General features: G+C 44.7%; 1 protein-coding gene across 8 annotated transcripts in view; it reads right to left on the bottom strand.

Annotated features, from left to right (window-relative positions):
* Nucleotides 1-24447, bottom strand: part of FAT3 (FAT atypical cadherin 3) — a 450775-nt gene that overhangs the window by 130221 nt on the left and 296107 nt on the right. For all 8 annotated transcript variants that reach the window (XM_053385580.1, XM_053385571.1, XM_053385573.1 and 5 more), the window contains exon 5: nt 2710-3024. In XM_053385580.1, coding sequence (XP_053241555.1) covers nt 2710-3024 — 315 coding nt within the window. The remainder of the gene's footprint in view (nt 1-2709; nt 3025-24447) is intronic.

Here is a 24447-nt window from a genome sequence, read left to right as displayed (position 1 = left end):
GCCTGGGGGCCGAATGTGGTCCTGCAGCCTTCGCTATCTTGCCCTCCAGACTTTTCCCAGGCTCCATGTTCAATTGCTCTGCTTTGCAACCTCCTTGAGTGTGTCTGTCTGGGGTGGGGACTGTGTCCTTGAACTGCAGCACTGCCTCTTCCTTGCCTAGATGGGGAGATGTGTGTGATATGAGGTCCATGAAGAAACATCTGACTTTCCCCTAAGTTGGAAGGCAGCCCGCTGTGAGTCACAGCTGTTGCTTCGCTCACTTTTGCCACCGACCACAACCCCTGGCAGCTCGCCGAGTGAAGGATCTTGCTCTCTTATTAAGTTTCTGTACGTAGGTTTTCCACATTCCAGGTAATGGGGCTGCATTTTGAAATCTGCTCACGCTTGGGCAAATCTCTAAATTAGTGCTCTATACGACTCGTGGCAGAGCTTAGGGCACCAGGCTCACATTTTATGGCTATGTCAAACCGCAGTGGGGTGGGAGAGGTTTGCAGGGAGGCCAATCCAGCTTCCCACGATCGGGAATTTTTGCCTTCTCGCCTTAGTAGGTATTGCTGTCTCTAACAAGGGCTGCTATCCAAAGCAGTTGGGTCTGCATAAAGAGGGAGAGGGGGGCTTCATAGCTGCAGCTGAGCCACTCCGAGGGGCAAATCCCTGCCAGCAGCCGAACCAGGGGGCTGAAGGGCAACAGCTAGATTCAGCACTCTGTGTTGAGAGTAGGTTGCCGTTCATTAAACCGGATCCCAAAGAGAGAAATCTCCTTTTCTGCTTCACAGTGTGAGTCGTGAAACGCACCTGCTTACAGTGTTGTTTACTCTCACTTGGAAATCGCTGATAAGGCTTTTAAAAAAGATGGGGTGAGTGGGTGGGGGGTTGGAGAAGCTATCGATCTGCATGGCAGACCACCAAACACCTGTGCCCACTCAATACTTCACTGTTTACCATTTGCTTAGGTTCCTCCTCGTTCTATTTCCAATCCATGTAAAATTGTTCCAGCGAAAAACACTCCAATTAAACATTCTGTGTTAAGGCGAGTCTGCCAAGTGCTTTTTATATTCATTAAAGTCTCAAAATTCTTACATATATTTTTTAGGGAAAACAATCTATTTGAATGCTCAGTTTGATTGAGGACACCTGAATTCGACTTAGTGAGATGCTTCTGGCAAAGTATGTTGTTGCCAATGAAAGCTGTTGTTGAAATACTCTTGCCAGTTTGTAAAATGGCGCAGGACTTAGGAGTCGCCCACACTTCTGCTCGTCCCTAGAAAACATGGCTATCAGCGGTTTTCTGCTTGACCTACAATTTCTAAGCATGGGTCCAAGCAGTTTCCCCCTTGCCCCACTCCTATCCCAGGGAAAACTTGCTCTTAAATCAGAGCAAATGTCAATCCGAAGAAAACCCAAATGGCTGCTTGCTCCCATTGGGCACTAAAGAGCAGTTTCCCCCGAGAGAAAGCAGAGGGACAGAAGGAAGTATGGGTAAGCCTTTAGGCACAGAAAAACAAACTACATGGAGCTACCTTTGAAGGCGAGTCGGAAACTTCAGCTAATCCAGAATGTGGCAGCTAGACTGGTGACTGGGAGTGGCCACTGGGACCACATAACACCGGTCTTGAAAGACCTACATTGGCTCCCAGTACGTTTCCTAGCACAATTCAAAGTGTTGGTGCTGACCTTTAAAGCCATAAATGGCGTTGACCCTGTATACCTAAAGGAGTGTCTCCACCCCCAACGTCCAGCCTGGACATTGAGGTCCAGCTCCAAGGGTTCCCTCACTGGGAGAAGTGAAGTTACAGGGAACCAGGACAAAGAGACTTCTTGGTAGTGGCGCGCGCCCTGTGGAACGCCTTCCCATCAGATGTCCAAGAGATAAAGAACTATGCATTTTTTTAGAAGACATCTGAAAGTTTCTCCCACTACCTGGTACCTCATCCTCCAAACTGGAGACGTTAGGGGCTGAACCCAGGGCCTTCAAAGTGCAAAGCATTTGCTCTACCTGTGATTTGTAGAGGCTCAGAGGTCAGTGGCTCTGGAGGTGCCAATTCAAGGAGCCCAACAGACCTCGCCATGATGTTTGGGCCTGGATCCAACCCTTCTGATGCCGTTGGTCCAACTGCTGCTTCATGCTAATCTGGGTCAGAGTTACAGTCTGGTTTGCTGCTCAGGGTCAGATATTACGGCCCCATTCAATGGGGTGTTGTTGACAAGAGGTCCGTGCAGCCCCTCACCCTTTTACCCCAGACTCTAGAGCTACTGCCCTTCCTCTCCCCTGTCACACACCCACACCCACATACACACACCCACACCATGGACGCCTTAAGGCTTAACCAATGTCCATGAGTGACATTTGTAGCAAGGAATGGCCTGTTCTTCAGCTCTCCCCATCTTCTTTTCAAAGGAAGAGGTATTTTGGGTTTGTTCCCTTTCTCTCCCTCCCCCACCCCGGGAAGCAGGGGGGGGGGGAATTGGCAATAGTTGGTGCACTTCACCCATTTCCTTCCCCCCACAACCCGCATTGCGTGCTTGGGGAAAGCCCCCTGGCATTCAGCAGGAAATCCCAAGGAAACCCAAAATGGTTTTTGTGGTGAACAAGGTGCAGAGTCCTCATAACATCTAGGAAAGTGTGCTGCATAAAACAACACTGAAGGGAAGCCTCCCGATAAAACTCGGAAGTGGTGCACTTGCTCATTTCAATCATGGTTGGCTTACCGTTAAGATGTCGTAGCTCCCGGCTGTGAACTGCTTTCTTGAGGAGACCATCCCAGTCTTCGGGTCAATGAAAAACTTCCCGTCGTCATTCCCATCCACAATGCTGTAGGAAATCTCCGCATTGGGGCCTTCGTCCTTGTCGAAGGCAAAGGCTCTGTAGATCGGCTCGCCTCTCTTCTTCCGGTCCCTCTCTGGCAACTTGATCTGGTAGACTTTCTCCGGGAACTGGGGCTTGTTATCGTTCTCATCGAGGACTTGGACCACCAGCCAGACTGTAGACTGCTTGGGAGAGGAGCCTCCATCCGTGACTGTAACCTGAGGGAAGAAAACGGTAACAGCAAAAGGCAAAATGTCCACAGGCGTTGTGAAAACTGTTGTGGGAATACAATGAGCCTGGACGTTGGAAAATTTGGGGACAGATAAAAGAAACCACTTCTTCATGTGAGCTGTGGAAGCCCCTCCAACAGGAGGCAGTGGTGGCCGCCATCTTGGATGGTTTTAAAAGAGGACTGGACAAATACATGGAAGAAGAGGCTATCAACAGCTACTAGCCATGATGGCTAAATTCTACACCCACGGTCAGAGGCATCATGCCTCACAATATCAGTTGCTGGGAATCACAGGCAGGCAGAGTTCTGTTACATTTAAGTTTGTGCGCTTACCACAAGTATTTGGCTGGACACTCTGAGAATAGGATGCTAGACTAGATGAGCCATTGGCCTGACCCAGTAAGTTTGGCGCTGTGGTCTAAACCAGCCCCACCTGGAGATACTGAGGATTGAGCCCATTGCCTTCTACATGCAGAGCTGGGGATGTGGGTGGCGCTGTGGTCTAAACCATGGAGCCTCTTGGGCTCGCTGATCGGAAGGTTGGCAGTTCAAATCCCTGTGATGGAGTGAGCTCCCGTTGCTCTCTTCCAGCTCCTGCCAACCTAGCAGTTCGAAAGCACGCCAGTGCAAGTAGATAAATAGGTACTGCTATGGTTTCTGTCACGGTGTCCTGTTGCGCCAGAAGCGGTTTAGTCATGCTGGCCACATGACCCAGAAAGCTGTCTGTGGAAAAACACTGGCTCCCTCAGCCTGAAAAGCGAAATGAGTGCCGCAACCCCATAGTCGCCTTTAACTGGACTTAACCACCCAGGGGTCCTTTACCTTTAACTTATGTTCTCAACATGGGATTCTGTGTAGTTTTGGTCAACCCATGTTGAATTTGATGGGGCTTCTTCCCACATAAGTGTAATTCTGACTACAGTCCTAATCCGCTTTCTACTGTGGATTTTAAAAACAGGTGGAATACATCATTCATTATTGTCCCTTTTCACACGGAAATAAGAGATCTGTTTTGTTACTCTGTTGTCAAATACAAAATCATATTTACCACAACAATTTAAAGCATGAATTAACTTGAGAGTTATATTTCAGCAGATGCTCACGCCCAAGAGTTTCCTGTACAAAATTTATCAAACAAAATGTTGCATCACACAAAGGACTTTTATATGTGGAATGAAGAGTGCTTGTAAAATGTTTTATATTCCCACAGGGATTCATACAATCCTAAAAAGGTAAAGGTAAAGGTACCCCTGCCCGTACGGGCCAGTCTTGCCAGACTCTAGGGTTGCACGCCCATCTCACTCAAGAGGCCGGGGGCCAGCGCTGTCCGGAGACACTTCCGGGTCACGTGGCCAGCGTGACAAAGCTGCATCTGGCGAGCCAGCGCAGCACACGGAAACGCCGTTTACCTTCCCGCTAGTAAGCGGTCCCTATTTATCTACTTGCACCCGGGGGTGCTTTCGAACTGCTAGGTTGGCAGGCGCTGGGACCGAGCAACGGGAGCGCACCCTGCCGCGGGGATTCGAACCGCCGACCTTTCGATCGGCAAGTCCTAGGCGCTGAGGCTTTAACCCACAGCGCCACCGCGCAAAAGAGCAAAATACCAAAGGGTAAAAAAACACACACAAAACCCCCCACAAAACTGTCCTTCCCTGATGCCTGAGGGGGGGGGGGAAACGAAATAGGATTAAGTCTATATTGAAATGTAAAATCAAGGCAGGAAGGCTGCCTGCCTGGCAGAAAGCCCAACTGAAATCAGTGAGTTTTACTTCTGAGTATACATGGCTAGGATTGCAGCCGTAGATGGCTTTGTGGTAGGCCATGACTCAAATCTTTAAATTTTGTAAAGACTAACATGGCTATTCCACTGGAAATCCATTTTGAAAAGGGAACACATAGGGAAGGTAACTTGATTTGGAAATGTCCGCTGATGGCTGAGATATGCCTGTTTACAATGTGCTAACATCTACATGGAAAAATTATGTAAATTTTGGTCCAGCGTGAGGATTGGAAATGCATTATCTACAATATTTTGAACTACTCAAATGCCAAAAAATACATCAGAATGTATATTTTGAGACAAAATATATTGGGTTGGGTTTTTTTTTGAGAGAGAAAATAGGTTTAAAATTAGTATTTAAATTGGGGTGGGGGGGAATGCAGATTAAAGGGAGATGCCACCCCCTTTAAGTCAGAAAAAAACCATGAGGCCATTTCAGTGAATTTGAGCAAATGTTATTTTATTCTGCAGAGACAGAGGGTGTTTTTTTTGCTTCATTCCCTCCTCTGAACTTCTTGGATCTGACTCGCTACATAAATCAAAATTACAAAACATATAAAGATTGTCAGATTCAACCCCCGCCCCCCTTGGGGATTATTCACAACCACCAGTTTGCACTTTTAAATATAAAAAAGATGAGGTGTGTGTGTGTGTGTTGGGGGGGGGGCAGAGGGAAAGCCAGCTAAATAAACTAACACAGCAGTTACCCAGCAAAGCAATCAGTGTGAAATAGGAGGTCAGAGCAACCAGACTGAGCAAAATACAAGATCTTGGCTCGAAACCATCAAATGCTGCCACTGTGGGAATTGGGTACATTAGCAGCTTTTTACAAAAGCAGAACCCACGCTATGTTCATGCAAGCAAAAATCCATTTCTGCCTCACTACTGTCATGCTATAAAAAAGTTATTGCTGAAATGGGGGAGGAGAACGCTGAAACATATATGGATTTCATTCTTTTTTCTAAAGTGGCACACATTACTTTTATCTCCTGGCAGCTCTCTGATCTTGCATTATTTATTTCTATGATCTCCCCCACAGTTCAATTATCAGCCATTCCACTTTAGTCTGAAGTCCGGTTGTTAATTTAACTCCTTCTGCTCCCCCTCAGGGTTCGTTCAAATTATTTGCTCAATGAACTGTATTCTAAACCACAAGATCTCTCTCCCTCTCTCTCCCTCTCCCTCTCTCTCTCCATGCAAATTATGCTTCACATCAGAGAAGCTGAAGAAGGCAGAAGCTGAAATGTTTTGCTATAATAATAATAATAGTAGTAGTAGTAGTAGTAGTAGTAGTAATTGTACCCCGCCCATCAGACTGGGTTACGCCAGCCGCTCTGGGCGGCTTCCAATTTATATACAGTGGTACCTTTGGTTACAAACACTTCTGGTTATGAACGCTTCAGGTTATGAGCTCCGCTAACCCGGAAGTAGCTGCTCCCAGTTGCGAACTTTGCTCCAGGATGCAAACGGAAATCGCGCGCCGGAGGCCCCATGAGCGAAAGCTCGCCTCAGGATAAGAACGGTTTCGGCTTCAGAACGGACCTCTGGAACGAATTAAGTTCGTAACCAGAGGTACCACTGTAAAAGCATAATAAAACATTACACATTAAATGGCTTCCCTATACAGGGCTGCCTTCAGATGTCTTTTGAAGGTTATATTGTTGCTGATCTTGACATCTGACCGGAGGGTGTTCCACAGGTTGGGTGCCACTGCCGAGAAGGCCCTCTGCCTGGTTCCCTGTGTAACCTCACTTCTCACAGTGAAGGAATCACCAGAAGGCCCTCGGAGGTGGATCTCAGTGTCCGAGCTCAACGATGTAAGCATTTGATATCTTACAGAAAACCCCTGCCTCATTTCCCCACAGGGGCTACCACATTAAGAAGAGCTGCCGGGTATGCCCCACTGTTCCTCAAAGTCCTACTGGTGAGAGGAGAAGTTTAAACCTTTAGTGATGAACTGCAAACTACTGGGATCCACAGCAACAGTACGATCTAACGCTTTGCAACTTCGATGTTTCGCTACACCCACACGTTTTCTTATGACACATGTACCTCTCAGCAGGAAAATGGTATGGTGGGGCAGCAGGGCTCACCTGACCTCCTGAAAGGCAAGTCATTTTCTGCACAGTGGGAAGGAGAGAGGTGAGGCGGCAGGGAGGTTCGTGGTTCAAACACATCAGGAGGAGCACCGGATTGGTTCGGCCTGTGTATTTGCAGGGCATTGACCTCCCTATTGCCTTGCCGCTCTCCATCAGCAGCTTTGCTGTCAAGAGGTCAGGTGACTTCCCCTTCCCTACGCCGTTTCCTACAGGTAAAGGGACCCCTGACCATCAGGTCCAGTTGTGACTGACTCTGGGGTTGCGGCGCTCATCTCGCTTTACTGGCCGAGGGAGCCAGCGTACAGCTTCCGGGTCATGTGGCCAGCATGACTAAGCCGCTTCTGGTGAACCAGAGCAGCGCACGGAAACGTCGTTTACCTTCCCGCCGGAGCGGTACCTATTTATCTACTTGCACTTTGACGTGCTTTCGAAACTGCTAGGTGGGCAGGAGCAGGGACTGAGCAACGGGAGCTCACCTCGTCACGGGGATTTGAACCGCCGACCTTCTGATCAGCAAGTCCTCGGCTCTGTGGTTTAACCCACAGCGCCACCAGCATCCCTCCATGTGAATTTTGCAAGAATGCATTCTTAAGATTCCCAGTAAAAATACAAGACTCCTTTCCCAATTTAGGAAGAAATGTGTTTACACTTCCCTTCTACACGAAGAAGCACAGCAAGTGTTATCAAGAGTACACAGCCACAGAAATGGATCCGAACAAACGAAGAAGCAAACCTATATGCATGGCCTAGATCTCACTAAACTGGCAAACATGTCTCTGGACTACATCAGACTGCAGGTGGGGTTTGCACGATTTGAATGGTCCTCCATAGAATCAAATGCATACTGTATATCAGGGGGAAGGGTTTTAGCCAAGGCAGGGACATAAGGCAATATCTTTTATTTGGATCAATTTATGCTGGTGTAGGAACATGCATACATAATCGTAACGTTTGTCAATTAATCAACAGACCAAGGAATGTTATGCTTTTTAGTGTACATGGGAAATTTTAACACATTTCTTTTTAAGTACTTGGAATCTGACAGCTCATTAATTGCAAAACTGCTTTGCATAGCTGCAGGGGACACAGAGAGGTGTGTGTGTGTGTCATACAAGTTTTAGAAAATGCACATTTTGATGTGCAGTGCAGTTCAAAAGCATCCTCCCCATTTCTCCATTTCTTCCACTTCTACTCCATATCTATCTCAGGGTCAAATCAGGTATGAGTGTAAGGGAGACTTTTAAAGGTGTTCTTAAGATCTGCCACGTTTCATTTTGAAAAGCAGCTGCGGAGGCTCTCAACCTGAACTCCATTACGGGGTGAAGGGCGGTTACCCCGTCCCCCCCCCCCACTGTTTTCCAGCAAAAAAAGAAGTCTCGAAACTTTGTAATAAATAACTTTTCATCACACACACACACACACACACACACACACACACACTGTAGTCACTCACACCAAGTTCCAGATCCACCAATCCATTCACGTCTTTCAGCGCAGGAGGGGAATGAACCCGCAATTGATGCTCATTGACTCTCTAAGTTCATTGACACCTTTTTTCACCTGTCCTCCTCAAAACTGTGCTGGCAGAAGGTGGGTCTGGTGGGAGGAGAAGAGTGAGAGCCTGAGCAGGATTTTGTGCTGGTAAAGTAATTTTTAGCTCCTCAAATCCCTCCAACCTGTCTGGGTTTTTTTTTGCCCCACCAAAGGTGGCGACCCTAATTCCTACTCACCTTCCCCACCTTGGAGATTCAGTAAGGAGGTGAGTATCTTGGGGGTACATGTATATTGGTAAACACACGAAGACAAAGGGCATGCGATGAAGGCACACTTTAAGTGGTACTTTTCCTTTAATTGCATTTTTTAAAAAAAGTTATCTGAAGCGACTATGAAATTTCCTTATCGTTGTTGCACTGTAAGTAAAAGTTATGCAAATAAAATAAAAAATAAGTACTGGGCTGCAATTCTATGCGCATCTTGGTGTAAATGCCACTGAACAAGATGAGACTCAACTCTGAGTGAACATGCAGAGAAATGTGCTGTTAGCCAAATACTCTTCTTTACCTTAAAAGCACACGGAGAACAGAAATAAGGACAGGGAGGGAAGGGCTGCCAACTGTGAAATGAGAGGAAGGGGGCGAGGTTGCATGGGATTTATTCTTTCTTTTTAAGCATTTCAACGGGCAAGAAATTTAGATTTCTGTATCCAGTTATGGCAGTTTTGCAGAGTTGTAGTCGTCTGTTATCACAGCTAGTTATAAATTTACAATGACTTCCACAATAGGTTTCCCCCCCTCCTCCAGGATATTATGTGAGGGCTTTCTATTAACTTTACATCCTTCATAAATACACAAATATATATATATACAAGGTGCAAGAAAGAGCTAGTAATATGCTGTGTGGGGTTCATACACCAAAACAAAACAAAAATGCTCAGCATTTTTTTCTATTCATTTTTATTGAGAAGAGGCAAATTTGTTGCCATTCTCATCTCTTTTCAAACTGTTCTTATTAATCAAGAGTGTGCTGAGGTGGCAGTATCATTTGAAGATGAGCGAAGTTCAACATTTTGAGGGATGCAGCATTGGAGATAGAGAGAGAGAAAAATTCTGCACCTGCAAGTCAGAATTAGTCTGCAGAGAAAAAATGCAGCAGCAACTAAAACTGCTCAAGGGGCCTAATTTAAAGAATTTGAAGAACGAAAACCAGGAGTGTGGCACCAAAGCGTGGAGGGAAACCCAAATGCAAAGTGCAGGGAAAATATATAAATATATAAAGACATCTGAAGGCAGCCCTGTTTAGGGAAGACGGCATTTTTCCATCTCTGCCGAATTAAGCAGTTGGTCCCTTACCTTTCTCGCCCTGATCTGGCCACAGTGACTCATGAGATGGTCCCCTCCAGCCTTGATTACTGTAATTCGCTCTATGCGGGGCTGCCCTTGAAGCTGTCCCAGAAACTCCAGCAGGTGCAGAATGCTGCAGCGAGACTCCTTACGGGGTCCTTGCCGCGGGATCACATTCATCCAACGCTTTACCAGCTGCCCTGGCTCCCCGGTGGAGTACAGGGTCAGGTTCAAGGTGCTGGTTTTGACCTTCATAGCTCTATGCAGCCTAGGACCCTCGTACCTACGGGACCGCCTCTCCTGGTATGCCCCGTGGAGGACCTTAAGGTCCATCAATAATCATAATTTAGAGGTCCCGGGCCCTAAAGAGGTTAGATTGGCCTCAACCAGGGCTAGGGCCTTTTCAGTCTACCACCGGAGACGAGGGCCCCGTGGGATTTGACATCTTTCCACAGGGCCTGTTCCGCCTGGCTTTTGGGCTGAACTCAGTCTGACCCCCCTCTCATTTTTTATTTATTTTTTGATGGAACCCCTTATATGGGGTTTTGTATATAAATTTTCCCTCGGCTCTTTTTGCTGGCCCATGTAGGACCAGCATGGAAAATTGGCCCCGGTGAATATTTGACGTTTTCTCCACTTATGATCTTGATTTATGGGCTACCACTAAAACGAGGTTGCATTTTAAGCTGTATTTTAACCTATATTTTAATCAACTATTTGTTTGTTTGCTTGCTTGCTTGAAAATGTTTTTACTGTATTTTATATTTGGTGTTAGCCGCCCTGAGCCCGGTCTTGGCCAGGGAGGGCGGGGTATAAATTAAAAATGTTTTTAATATTCTGTTGGGAGCCACCCAGAGTGGCTGGGGAGGCCCGGCCAGAGGGGCAGGGTATAAATAATAAATTATTATTATTATTATTATTATTATTATTATTATTATTATTTATTGCTGGAGCTCAGGCTAGCACAAAAAAGGCTCCCAGGTCATGTCCACTGGCCAGAAATGAGGAAACCAATAACATTTGGAGGTACCACATTGACTACCACTGCAGCCGACAATACTGCAAAGACAAAGAATTTGACCTTGTGAAAGCCCAAAAGCCTGCAAGCTTTAGAACGTACCTTCAACATCCCACCTGCTTTTAAACTAGCTCCATTACTGCAGGTGACCGAGTTGGGGAAAGCTTTTATATCGAGTATTGATAGTAGGGGAGACATTCTTCTCTTAACTTCCACTGACTCTACTTTGGTGGATAATAGTCATTCAAAACCTCTTGTCTGCGCACTTCGGGGGATAAAGTATCTCTCAGCCTGACTCCTCTCAGAGTCCTTGTGCCTGCTGAGAGCTAGGCTCAGACTACAAAGCTCATCACATTACCATCTTTTCACAGGCTCATCTACCATTCATTTTCTATTCACGCAACTTGCTTGATTCCAATCTCCTCAGCCAGCGGGAACTAAACACCTTCCCTTCAAAGTTTCCTTCAAATTATGGTGATTGCTGCAGAATTCTAATCTTTTCCAAGCTGCCTGGCCCAGATACGTATAGGACCCCTGACATCACCCCCCCCCCCCCGCAGTAGCAAAGGTAGTTTCAATCCTACAGTCCTTCTCCTTTATTTCTCTATTTCTATGTTTTTAAATGCCTTTCATCTCCTATCCGTTTTGCATATGACTGGGGGAAAAACAACATCATTTTGCAAACTGGTAAACTATCAAATTTGACTGAATCCCCAAGAAATGGAAATCCATTCTTCAGCTGCTGTGCTGAAGTGAGTCTAAGCCTCTTTAGTTGGAAGTATGCATTTCTGAGTTCAATGGGACTCACTGCTGAGTAAATGTGTGGACCTTTACTGCACACTGTGGGCAGCCTGTGGCCTAATTTCAAAAGCCCTTTGCAAGTACGGATGGACATTCAGTTTCAGATCTCCAACTCAGTCCTCCACATTTCCACATAAGTTTGCAACTCTTTTGTATGTCTTCATGCAAATTTATCAGCCGCGAGAATTTAGTCCAATACACACCTTTCTGAATATCCTTTTGCCTAATGCGCAAAGCAATTTCCCCTTAAAATGTTGCAATTTTTGCATTATATTCACAGTATCTCTGCATTTACACGCATCCTTTTAATCACAGTATGTGCACACTGTCTGGAGAACTTAAAGTAAAGATTTGAGTAAAGATTTGGTGAGCTCACTTTTAAATGCAAGCAGAACCGAGTTTCTTTCCCCGCTACCCCTATCTGTAAGTGATCACTTCAGACACCTGTCAAGGGTGATCTGGCCCTTCCCAGCAGCCCTCTGGATATGAAGACAGAGATGGAGGGGGGGAGAAGGGGTGTCAGAAATGAGAGCAAAGCAAGGATCAGAGAGGGGTTGTCAGAAAGATGGAGAGCAAAGAGGCTAGCTCTTTAGCTGAGAATCCTGTGCTTCAGGATGAACTTTGAGGTCCCTTCCAACTCTACAATTCTGTGATAGTCCTGCCCACTTTTGACTTCAGCAACAACTAGCTTCAGCCCCACACACTGCCAACCTCTTCCCCCCATTTCCCATGAAGGAACACAATTTTGGTGTACACGTGGACATACAGACATTGGCAAACCCTGTGCTACGAGGTTTGTTATCTTCCGCAACCATGTCTCTGAAAATTTTTACACAACACTTGGGAAGACAGGCAAACTAATGCCAGTGTACTGGAAGAAGCAAAGATCACCAGTGTCGAAGCAATGATTCTTCAACATCAACTTCGTTGGACTGGTCATGTTGTGCAGATGCCTGATGATCGTCTTCCAAAGCAACTACTCTATTCCGAACATAAAAATGGAAAGTGTAATGCTGGTGGTCAACAAAAGAGGTTTAAAGACTCTCTCAAGGCAAATCTTTAAAAAATGTAGTATAAACACCAACAACAGGGAAACACTGGCCTGCGAGTGCTCCAGTTGGAGAACAGCCTTTACCAAAGGTGTCATGGGCTTTGAAGACACTCAAACTCAGGGTGCAAGGGAGAAACGTGCTAAGAGGAAGGAACACTTGGCAAACCCTCACCGTGATCAACTCCCGCCCAGGAACCAATGTCCCCACTGTGGAAGGACGTGTGGGTCCAGAATTGGCCTCCACAGTCACTTACGGACTCACTGTTAAAACCATGTTCACAGAAGACAATCTTACTTGGGTACGAGTGATTGCCAAAGAAAGAAGACGAGGTCACACAAGTGGGAACAATAGCTGGGTACCATAAGAAAGCCAATGCCTTGATAATGAAAATAAGATCATGCGAGGACTTATAAATGCAGGTTTTGTCAATAGATATTTCAATGGAGCTTTCCTGCTGAATTGGGCTTCTTGGCTGCGATCTTAAGTTACAGTGTGCTTCCTAGGAAGCAGCAGCTGTTGAAACCAATGGGAGTTGCTCCTGAGCAAATAAAAGTTTGGGATGGGGGCCTTTCAAGTCCTCCTTGCAGTGCAGTAAAAACAGCTTTAAGTGACATATGGAAAAATAATGACATAGGAGTATGTGGGAAAGGTCACTCAGGTTAGGAATAATGAGATTGCAAATGTCACTGAATACCAAATACATTTTATGCTTCACAAATCTTTTCGCACTGTTAGGAGGAAGCTTTGTTTTGTGTGCTTTTTTCCTTCCCTCAAAAAAAGAGGATTTGAAGAAATGTGTTTGCATCGAAAAATACATGTTTATTTGGTAGTAAACTGCTGCTTAAGAAAGAAAAAGCCTTATGGGAGCTGAATTGTAAACATCTCAAAACCCAGAGAGGTGCAGCTATTTAGTACCAAAGGTAAATGCATAGAAACATACTGCGCATGAGCATCGTCTGTGCAAACCTATGAAAAGGCTGCCTTATACTAAGAGACACAGTACAGTATTTGACCATTCTAACTGGGGGAGGCTTTCCATGGTCTACGTCAAGGGTCAGCAACCTTTTTTAGCTGTGGGCTGTTCCACCGTCCCTCAGACCATGTAGTGGGCCGGACTGTATTTTGAAAAACAACAACATATGAACAAATTCTTATGCCCCACAAATAACCCAGAGATGCATTTTAAATAAAAGGACACGTTCTACTCATGTAAAAACACACTGATTCCCGGACCGTCTGCGGGCCAGATTTAGAAGGCGATCCAGCCCCCGGGCCTTAGGTTGCCTAACCCTGGTCTAAGTCACAGGTCTTTTATATCCTCCAGTTAGAGATGCTTGTTAAGTATAGTAATTTAATTCACTGAAATTGTAAATGCTTGAATGCATGACTATGTGTTTAAATTTGATTGGTTGGTGACTGAATTCTAGAGAGTTCTCTAGTAGTTCTCATGTGATCGGCCAACACTGGTCACATGGGAGTCAAGGAGAGACTCCATTTTATGCGAGGCAAGGTGACTGTGTTTTAGAATCCACAGTGAACACTGCTAAGTTGAATTGAGTGTGGAAGTGCTTTTTCTCTGCTGGAAAGAAAGAGCAAAAGCTGCAGCAGAAGGTAAAAGGGGAAATCTTTCATACGAGTTGCAAGGCATGGCCTGTATGAGATACAGAAGGCTGAGTGCTGAGCTCTGGAAAGAGAGGAAAATGCAGTGGTTTGGAAGTTAGAAGAAGAGACTGCAAGCCCATGCTTGGAAAAGCATGTGGCTATAAATGTTATGTTTTAATTCATCTATAAGTTTCTGCAAGTAAAGCTTCTGAATGATCAAGTCTGGACATTGGTTTAATTTTCAAAGAAGGGTGTCAGTCATGTACAATGGTACCTCGGGTTACATACACTTCAGGTTACATATGCTTCAGGTTACAGAGTCCGCTAACCCAGAAATAGTACCTTGGGTTAAGAACTTTGCTTCAGGATGAGAACAGAAATTGTGCTCTGGCGGCACGGCAGCAGCAGGAGGCCCCATTAGCTAAAGTGGTGCTTCAGGTTAAGAACAGTTTCAGGTTAAGAACGGACCTCCGGAACGAATTAAGTACTTAACCCGAGGTACCACTGCATATGATTTGAGCTACCTAGCTGCATTTCTGATACCCTTACTTCAACAATGCTGGGGACTGGTGTGGAAAAAAATTGATAAGAGATGTGCTCCTCCTCTCATTGGGGGCTGCCTACAAGAAATGGCCGAGAGTAGATTCAGAAGAGGCAAAACAAAGCATGATACAAAGTTAAACTATGGAATTTGTTCCCACAGGAGGCAGTCATGGCCCCCAACATGGATGGCTTTAAAAGAGGATTGAATGGTGACTAGCCAAGATGGCTACGCTCTGCCTTCACGGTCAAAGAGGCAGTGCCCTCATGAACTCAAGTGGCCAGAAGTCACAGGAGGTTTCCTTGTTCTTGCGCTCAGATCCTGCTTCCCAGGGGCATCTGGTTGGCTACTGTGGGAAAGGGATGCTGAGCTAGAAAGATCATTGGTCTGATCCAGGTGGCTCTTCCTGTGTTCTCAAATAATTATTTTTCTTTCTGCAAAGCATTGTTTAATTTTGGAATTGGCTGCAAAAAAAAAATATTTGGTAAAGGCCAGTGTCCCTGTGGGTTAAACCACAGAGCCTAGGACTTGCCAATCAGAAGGTCAGCGGTTCGAATCCCTGTGACGGGGTGAGCTCCCGTTGCTTGGTCCCTGCTTCTGCCAGCCTAGCAAGTAGATAAATAGGTACCGCTCTGGCGGGAAGGTAAACGGCGTTTCCGTGCGCTGCTCTGGTTCGCCAGAAGCGGCTTAGTCATGCCGGCCACATGACCTGGAAGCTGTATGCTGGCTCCCTCAGCCTATAGAACGAGATGAGCGCTGCAACCCCAGAGTCGGCAACGACTGGAGCTAATGGTCAGGGGTCCCTTTACCTTTACCTTTTAGTGTCCATATTGCTGAATCCACATTCCATCAGGCCATGGCAAAGGTCTGCACCATAATCATGGTCTCTCTCTCTCTCACCATTCCCCTCCTCCTCACTTTAAAAAGGATTAGGCATAGGTGGCATAAATCTGTAACCAGCCCTATACATTACAAATCTCCCTGCATTACTTTTCTCCCAAGTTATTCGGAAGAAAGGAACAGATTAATTAAGTACTGACATTTTTATTCTTTTGGATATATTCATTCAGAAACTCCTATAGGGCTATTCAGAATAAGCACATTTCTCAGAAAGATAGATAGAAAAAAATAATAACATACTACCCTACAAACTATCTTTGTAATGTGACAGGTTAGAAAATGAAATTATGGTTCATGATATTCCTCTATTTCTTGGCATCTTGACTTCCTCAGGCTAAGAGAAAGAAATTGCTTTTTGAGGGTAAACTTCATTGCACTTGATACTTTAGAGACTTGGCACCTTTTCTTCCTCCCAAAAAAGATCTCCTGGTGAAAACCCGCAGTGTCTGGTCTGTGATTATAAATTAAATATTAACTTGCAGAACTGGTTAAACTAAAAAATGAAAACATCCAGCATTTATTTTCTGCCAAACACTGTAATAGTAAAATGCAGCAAGAACTTTTTTTATAAAAAAAAAATCAATAGCAATAAATATTATTTCGTGATGAAAATCTATCCCATTTTCTTCCACACACGTTTGGAAAGAAATTTGGCGCAGCATGAACAATGGTGGCTATCTTAACATTTCTACTTGAAACCAAATCAATCTTCCAATGCCACTGGGCAACCAGTTTTACAGCCTCTCCCAGCATTAGGATTATAAAATAACAAAAAGTCTTGTGGCACTTGGAAGACTTAACAAATTCATTATGATTATATACAAGCTAAGAAATCTTCCCACACACACATGATGGATGAAGATACGAATTAAATGGATGCCAACATTAATTATCCTACAACTCTGAATACGGTTTTTCAGCGTAGCCACTCACCATTTAATTATGCCCTCCTGCGCTAGAGATGGAAAAATCTACGGCTTTCTGTTGCCTTTGAAAAATGAGTTCAAGGAAAGATTGAAGACTACCATATCTATTACACATAATCCTCATGTGATTCAGACGGTTTCCTATCCATATATTTTATTGGCACCACGCTACAAATTATGACAATTCTGGAGCCTTGCTTTCTTCTACGATGGCTGGTGAATAATAGACATTTTGTTTGCAATGATACATTATTTGTTAAACTAGGAGGGGAAATAACAGGATCCTAAATTTTATTTGTCATTTGCTTACTCCTGCATGCATGACTTCTCTCTATTTGCGGCCTGATACAGATTTTAGTCTTTGCCTCTCCAGACACATTTTTCCTAGCCGGGATAAGAAGAAAATGTGGCCATTCTGCTAGGAACGAAATGGTGCCCTTAAATACACCTACTGCAAAGTCACCTCCATCCAGAATGATTTTGCCAGGAAGGTCAACCCATGCTTGGCCCATTTTGAAGTCTATTTCAGCCACAGGGAAGAGACCACAGTCCTTGTGTGCATCCCAGGAATTAAAGCAATACAGCAGTAGCAAATGAGAGGGCCTGGCAATGCTTAGGGGCTTTAAATATATTTAACAAAATAATGCAGAGGTAAAGCGTACACTTCTTGTTACAGCAAAAGCTGGTAAAGGCAAACTGTGAAAGACATCATGCTGCTTGAGATTCTTTGAAGCGTCAGAACACTTATGAAAAATACAAGTGCAGATATTTAATGAATCAGAACGCCCTTCTGGATGCTTGGAAGACGGCAAAAAGAAGAGCCCTTCTTTGTTTGGTAGGTAAGCCGAACATCACTGCAGAGCTACAGAATTTAAGAAGCATGCAGCAAAGTGTGGGGTTGCAGGGAGCAGGGGAGGAGAGGTTTGAACCCTGTGCTAATCACAGAATTGTAGAGGTGGAAAGGACCCCAAGGGTCATCTAGTCCAACCCCCTTGCAATGCAGGAATCTCAGCTAAAGCACCCATGGAAGACGGCCACACAACCTCTGCTTAAAAACCTCCAAGGAAGGAGAGTCCACAACCTCCCGAACGGAGACAGTTCCACTGTCCAACAGCTCTTACCATCAGAAAGTTCTAGTGTTATTTTGTTGTTGTTGTTTAGTCGTTTAGTCGTGTCCAACTCTTCGTGACCCCATGGACCAGAGCACACCAGGCACTCCTGTCTTCCGCTGCCTCCCACAGTTTGGTCAAACTCATGCTGGTAGCTTTGAGGACACTGTCCAACCATCTCATCCTCTGTCGTCCCCTTCTCCTTGTGCCCTCCATCTTTCCCAACATCAGGGTCTTTTCCAGGGAGTCTTCTCTTCTCATGAGGTAGCCAAAGTATTGGAGTCTCAGCTTCAGGATCTGTCCTTCCAGTGAGCACTCAGGGCTGATTTCCTTCAGAATGGATAGGTTTGATCTTCTTGCAGTCCATGGGACTCTCAAGAGTCTCCTCCAGCACCATAATTCAAAAGCATCCATTCTTTGGTGATCAGCATTCTTTATGGTCCAGCTCTCACTTCCATACTGGGAAAACCATAGCTTTAACTATACAGACCTTTGTTGGCAAGGTGATGTCTCTGATTTTTAAGATGCTGTCTAGGTTTGTCATTGCTTTTCTCCCAAGAAGCGGGCGTCTTTTAATTTCGTGACTGCTGTCACCATCTGCATTGATCATGGAGCCCAAGAAGGTAAAATCTCTCACTGCCTCCATTTCTTCCCCTTCTATTTGCCAGGAGGTGATGGGACCACTGGCCATGATCTTTGTTTTTTTGTTGTTGAGTCTCAGACCATATTTTACACTCTCCTCTTACTTGGAAGTTGGCTCCAGAAAAACCATTAGGGCTTACTTCTGATAAAACACGCCTCAAATGTGGTGGTTTCTCATTTTGAACATTGGGACGAAGCTCCTCACAGACACTATGCCCATTCTGTGTCCTTCCGTAACCTCCTTTCCCTTTGATGTAGTGCTGGGTAAACTGCAGCCTCAGCTAGGTCCTACCATTTTGAATTTTGCATAAATTTGAGCTCCTCCTCCCTTTAAATGTCTCCACGGGAGGGCTGATGTAGTGCAGTGCTTCAAGGATTAAGCTGCAAATCAGGAAACTGTTGACTTGAAACTCAACTTCACTTGACTCTCGCAAGGGAACATGAAGCAAGCATCAGTCCTTGAAAGGATTACATGAAGGCAATGGATGTGAACTACTCTGCACTTAGGAATTATGTGCAAATGCTGCTGCTTCCGTTGCCCCTTCCCCAGTTCTATTATTACTATTACTACCCTTATTATTTTATAATACTGTATTACAATAATATTCATAAATTTGCCTCTTGTTCACTTGCAGTGAAAATCTATTAGAAAGAGCTACTTCAGAGAAGCCCTCTCAGCTTGAAATTTCTGCAAACACAAAGTGTGCGTCGCCATTACTTCGTCTTTTGTGAAGAATTCCAGGCCACCTAGCTGGAATAGCTTTCCACGGTGACGCATACACTGCCCAGTCAATGACCATTTAATTAATAATCTATAAATATTCAGCAAAGCTACTGTGCTGCTCTATGCAAGCTGAAGGATCTATAGTCTCGAACCGCCATTATTCTTATGTATGTTTAGCTTCCTGTTTTGAGCCCTCATTCTGCTCCCAAGCGAGGGAAACAGTGCTAGATCCCCTTTATCTTTTCCTCGAGCGAGAACCATGCAATTTTATTTACCCCAATATTCTCTTCTGCTGCCTCCTCTTCTCCTGATGGCCTGCTCCATTTATTTTAATTATGGGGCTTATGTAGTTATTCCATTATGTTAGATCACGTTAGATTTCCTGAGCCTCAGGGGCACAGCAAGCAATAAATCTAAACAAACCCTTCGCAACAAATTTAGATTACACCTAGGATGCCCATTGTACTGTCCTTATACAAACCTATGGCGCGACGACACTTAGAATAGTGTGTACGCTTCTGGACACCACGTCTCAGAGACGTTTGATGTTGAAAATGGCTGGATATTCAGCTAGAAAAGGTGCAGAACAGGGCAGCCAAAATTACCAGGGGTCTGGTAAAACTTCCCTAGGGCTATAGATGAATACATTTTGTTCTCTCTTTTTAGTTTTAAAAAAAGGAGAGTAAGGGTAGGCAGGACAGAAGTCTAAAAATGATGTATAAAATGTATAAAATCTCCCTCTCTCATAACATGAGAACTCAGGGTCATCTAATAAAGCTGAATGGCAAGAAAATCGGGACAGACAACAGAAATAACTTCTTCACACAATGCATAGCCAAACCGTGGAATCTGCTACCACAAGGTAGTCACTAGCAGGCAGACCGATCCAAACCCCTGGCCAGGAGTTGTGTGTAAAGGAAGGGGTGCAGCGACTCTTGCATCCACAACCCAACTGCTTGTGTGTGGAAGAGGAAACAACATTTTTGCAATGCAGCTCTCAGGGTGCTGCAGTGGAAAAGCCCGGTTCAGGTCTGTTGCCATCACAAAACAGCACAGCAGCTGACTCAGGATTCAGCAACATTTTGCTGGCCTTCCCAATGCCAAACACCTTGTTCTGAGGGTTTCTGCTGGTTACTGGAGACCAACAGTGGTCACTTCCACCCAATTTGCTGTTTGGGGAAGCAGTGGCCAGCCATTGTGCCTGTCGGCAGTGGAGCAACGGAGCTCGTTTGCCCACAGGGTTGAAGAAGGGGCACGCTTGCCTCATCCAAACTTCTTCCAGCCCAGCAGGGTTCTGAATCTAGGTTTAGGGTTCTATAAAATGGGACTAGACACATCACTGGAGACCGATCCAGTCACTTGCGAACAACAGCGGAAGAGGCCTGTTGCTCTCGTGCCCTTCTCGTAAGCATATGGATGGCCCTTATGGGAGAGAGGATGCTGGGGACTATTTGATGCACCAGGACTATTTTTTTATTGTTTTTATGTGATGGAGGAACCATCATTTGTCCACAGGACAAATACCAGGCCTACAGTCAGAGGTGTTGAAGTGTGAGGAGTGTGTGTCAGAGAATCACTGCTGAATAGCCCAATATGTGTAATATTATTTAACTGTAGACAATCTTACTTGGCTACGAGTGATCGCCAAAGAAGAACACATAAGAAAGGAAAGGAAAAGTGACAGGCAGAGGCTTCCCCCTTTTTTTCTAACAAAAGTTGAAAATTCAGAGAAAGTGTCTGAATAATCCATAAGAGAACCAGAACCCAAGAGAGACAGAGAGGAGGAGGAGGAGGAGGAGGAGGAGGAGGAGGAGGAGGAGGAGAAAACATGTTTGCTGTGGGCGATGCTGAAAATATTACACTGCCCTCAAGTCTTGTAAAATCTACTATATATATATATCTCACAGCATAACTGTCTCATTTCTTTGTTCACACTCACTCCAGTTAAAGCAGAAAACCCTTAACTGCATTTTGTGTTATAAAACTGCTGACTAAAGGAACATAATTTAGCCTTCCTACTGTTTTTTAACAGTCGTGCTTCTCAAGTGCCTCTCTTAAAAATAAAGGGGCATAGAAGACTCCCTAAACTGCGGTAAGAGCAGGAGGGAGGAAGACAGCAGTCTCTGAAACGATGCTGTTAGCTGCTTGGCAGAATTTCGCTGTAGACTGTAGGCCACATGTAAAAAAAAGTAGGGGGAGCTACTGGACCTGAAAATCAAATAGGACCGCTCTCAGCGATGCATCTGACAATCCTTCATCTCTTTGGAACCTATTAATTAGGAGCAGCATGGCAATCTATGTGCCTACTTATCAATACAGAGAACTGTAACAGCAGCCAGACTTTCTCATTCTGCAGAACAAGTTTTTTGGGTTTTGTTTTACAATTGTTCACCATCCGTAACAGCACTCGGCAGCCATTACAAGAAGAAAATCAAACAGCATATCAAATAATAAAACTGCACAACGCCTACTACTACTACTACTACTACTACTACTACTAATAATAATAATAATAATAATTCCCCGTCCATCTGGCTGGGTTGCTCCAGCCACTCTGGGTGAATTCCAACATATATAAAAACATAATAAAAGATCAAACATTTTAAAATGCAACAAAAAACCCCAACCCCAATAGAAAAAGCTAGGTAAGCTAAGAACCAGCGTGCAGACATTGGGCAGTATCTCAGAGGGAAAACTCTTTAGAGAGCAGAGTGTTTTCACCAGCCACCCAAATTCTCTTTGTATGATTTAGTTGAGATTCCTGCATTGCAGGGGGTTGGACTAGATGACCCCCGGGATCCCCTCCAATGCTACAATTCTATTATTCAAAATGAGAATAAGACAGATTCTTAAACCTATTATGGAGGACTTGCACAGGATAAGGGCTGGTGAAGTCCTGGCCTCAGCATTCCTTTTATTCCCACATGCGGCTTTTATTCTACATTCTGCCCTCACTTCTCATTCTTACTTGGCCAGCCCAAGTTCTCCAAAATATAGCCTTAACTACATAGCTGCTTTGTTTCTGGGAAACGCAGGAGTCATCCCAGAGAATTTCTGTCTAGTTATGCAAGCGAATATTCGAGACATAAGGGCAAGTTCCAATTCACCGAATGCCCTCTTGGGAAACCATTAAGTCTCAGGCAGACTCTTGCCTGTTTTAAAACCTCAGTCACTTGCATGCCAGGAAGGGATAGTCAGTGTGCTATGTGGGCAAGGTTATAACAGGAATGGCTGTACAAAATCTTAAGTTAGATTTGAGTCTGTTAGACTTGTGGCCAGTGTTTGAAAATGACTAAATCTCTTCCGTAGCAAAAACAGCAATAGCCAAACAGATTCAGGGATAATTTGAAGTTTGATGGAAGTGCAAAAAATATTTAGAGGGGGGAGGAGCTAGGAAGAGAATTCCCAAAACATCCCTGGAGTGCATATTATGATTAGCAGCATAGCTCGCAGCACGAACAAAGTCGTTTCCAGTGAAAGACAAACTGCAGCAAAACAGAAACAGTGCTGTATGTGACAAATACAGGTAGGAATGGAAAGCAATGTCATCTGGAAAGCCCTCCCATCAGATGTCAAGGAAATAAACAACTATCTGACTTTTAGAAGACATGTGAAGGCAGCCCTGTTTAGGGAAGTTTTTAATGTTTGATGTTTTATCTTGTTTTTAATATTCTGTTGGGAGCTGCACAGAACGGCTGGGGAAACCCAGCCAGAAGGGCAGGGTATAAATAATAAATCATTCTAATATTATTATTATATCTTACATCCCAACTTTTTGTACCCCTATTATTGATTGAAGGGCTGTGCTTGGAAAGAGAGGGGGAGAGGATGCTTACAGCAACTCTGCAGTGCCAAGGACTGCTAATATTTCTGACCAGTGTTGTGCCTACTTAGTTTTTCTTCTCAGACCTCGTCTCAGGACAAATTACTTACATGGAAGACTCTTCATGGAGGTTTTTAAGCATAGGTTGAATGGACATCTGTCATGGATGCTTTAGTTGAGATTGCAGCTAGATTGGACTAGCTGGCCGTCAAGATTCCTTCCAAGTCTACAATTCTATGACTCTATGCTTCTATGCGTGCAGAAGCCTCATGCTCCACTAACTCGGATAGACTCATTGAACTTTGAAATGTTCAAAAATGTTCAAGAAGTCATGATTTGTAGTAACTAAGTAGAAACCGATCATATCCCACATGCCTCAATAGCACACATAATGACCAGAAGTGACTACCCCATTTGTGTGAATTAAAGAACATAAGGGTCAAAGGTCAACTTTCACCCAGAGGGTACTAGAGAAGACCTTGAAATGGATTGGGGAGGGGGGCAAAGTCTTCTCTAAAGGCCTTAAAGCATACAGGGGTATATATGACGAGGAAAGTTATTTAAGACAACTAAATCCACTAATAAATTGGTGGGGAAAGGGTGGAGTTTATGTCTGTTTCACAATATGAAAACACTTGCTGTTAATAAAGTTCACATGTGTGTCTGTAAAGGGCAAAATTGCTCAAGAAACACATTTGTGGTGTCCAGATGGAGCTCTGTAAAGTGAAATCTGTCTCCTATTATCAACTAAAGCTCTCCCTTGCTAAAGAGAGAGCTCTTAAGGCAGGAGGTTCTATAAAAATCTCAACTTACTAGACACAAAAACTGTCACGGCAGAACTAGATAAGAGCTTTGCCATTTTTTCCTCTCCCATTAAATATCCCCGACTTTGACTATTCTAGGTCAAGTAATGAGAAAAGAAATTGCGTTCTGAGATTACCAAATGGTGGAAGATTTCGGTGAGATATTCCATGGGTGGAATATGGGTTGTTGTTGTTGTTTTGCTTATTGCACTGGCTGAGCAGCCATTCCTTTCATTCTGTAAATTATCTTTCCACTGGTCTGTGCTCTGCAGGCTTCCTAGGAAAGGAAAGCTGAGCCAAGGATAGTGGAGGTTTTTTTGGGGGGTGGACTGAAACCCAACAGACTAGCAAGAGATAGCAAAGATGGCATCCCTCGCCCACTTTTAAGTCCGTTAAGTGCCAATGCACCTAAAATGAAACTACAGTGGTGCCTCGCAAGACGAAATTAATTCGTTCCGCAAGTTTTTTCTTCTTGCGAGTTTTTCGTCTTGCGAAGCACGGTTTCCCATAGGAATGCATTGAAAATCAATTAATGTGTTCCTATGGAGACCGCCTTCAGACCAGGTCCGGGGACACTCTGTCCCCGGACCTCTTCTGAAGGCTGGCGGGGGGAGAAGGACTTTTCTCCCCACCGCCAGCCTTCAGAACAGCCTTCTGAAGGCTGGCGGGGGGAAGAAAAGCCCTTCTCCCGCCGCCAGCCTTCAGAAGAGTTCCCCAGGGCTGCCTAGGCTGAGGATAGCAGCCTGCTG

The sequence above is a fragment of the Podarcis raffonei genome, chromosome 4 (assembly GCF_027172205.1).
Source record: "Podarcis raffonei isolate rPodRaf1 chromosome 4, rPodRaf1.pri, whole genome shotgun sequence".
NCBI lineage: Eukaryota > Metazoa > Chordata > Lepidosauria > Squamata > Lacertidae > Podarcis > Podarcis raffonei.
The sequence above is the reverse complement of the archived record's forward strand: the minus strand, read 5'-3'. Positions and strand labels throughout refer to the sequence as shown.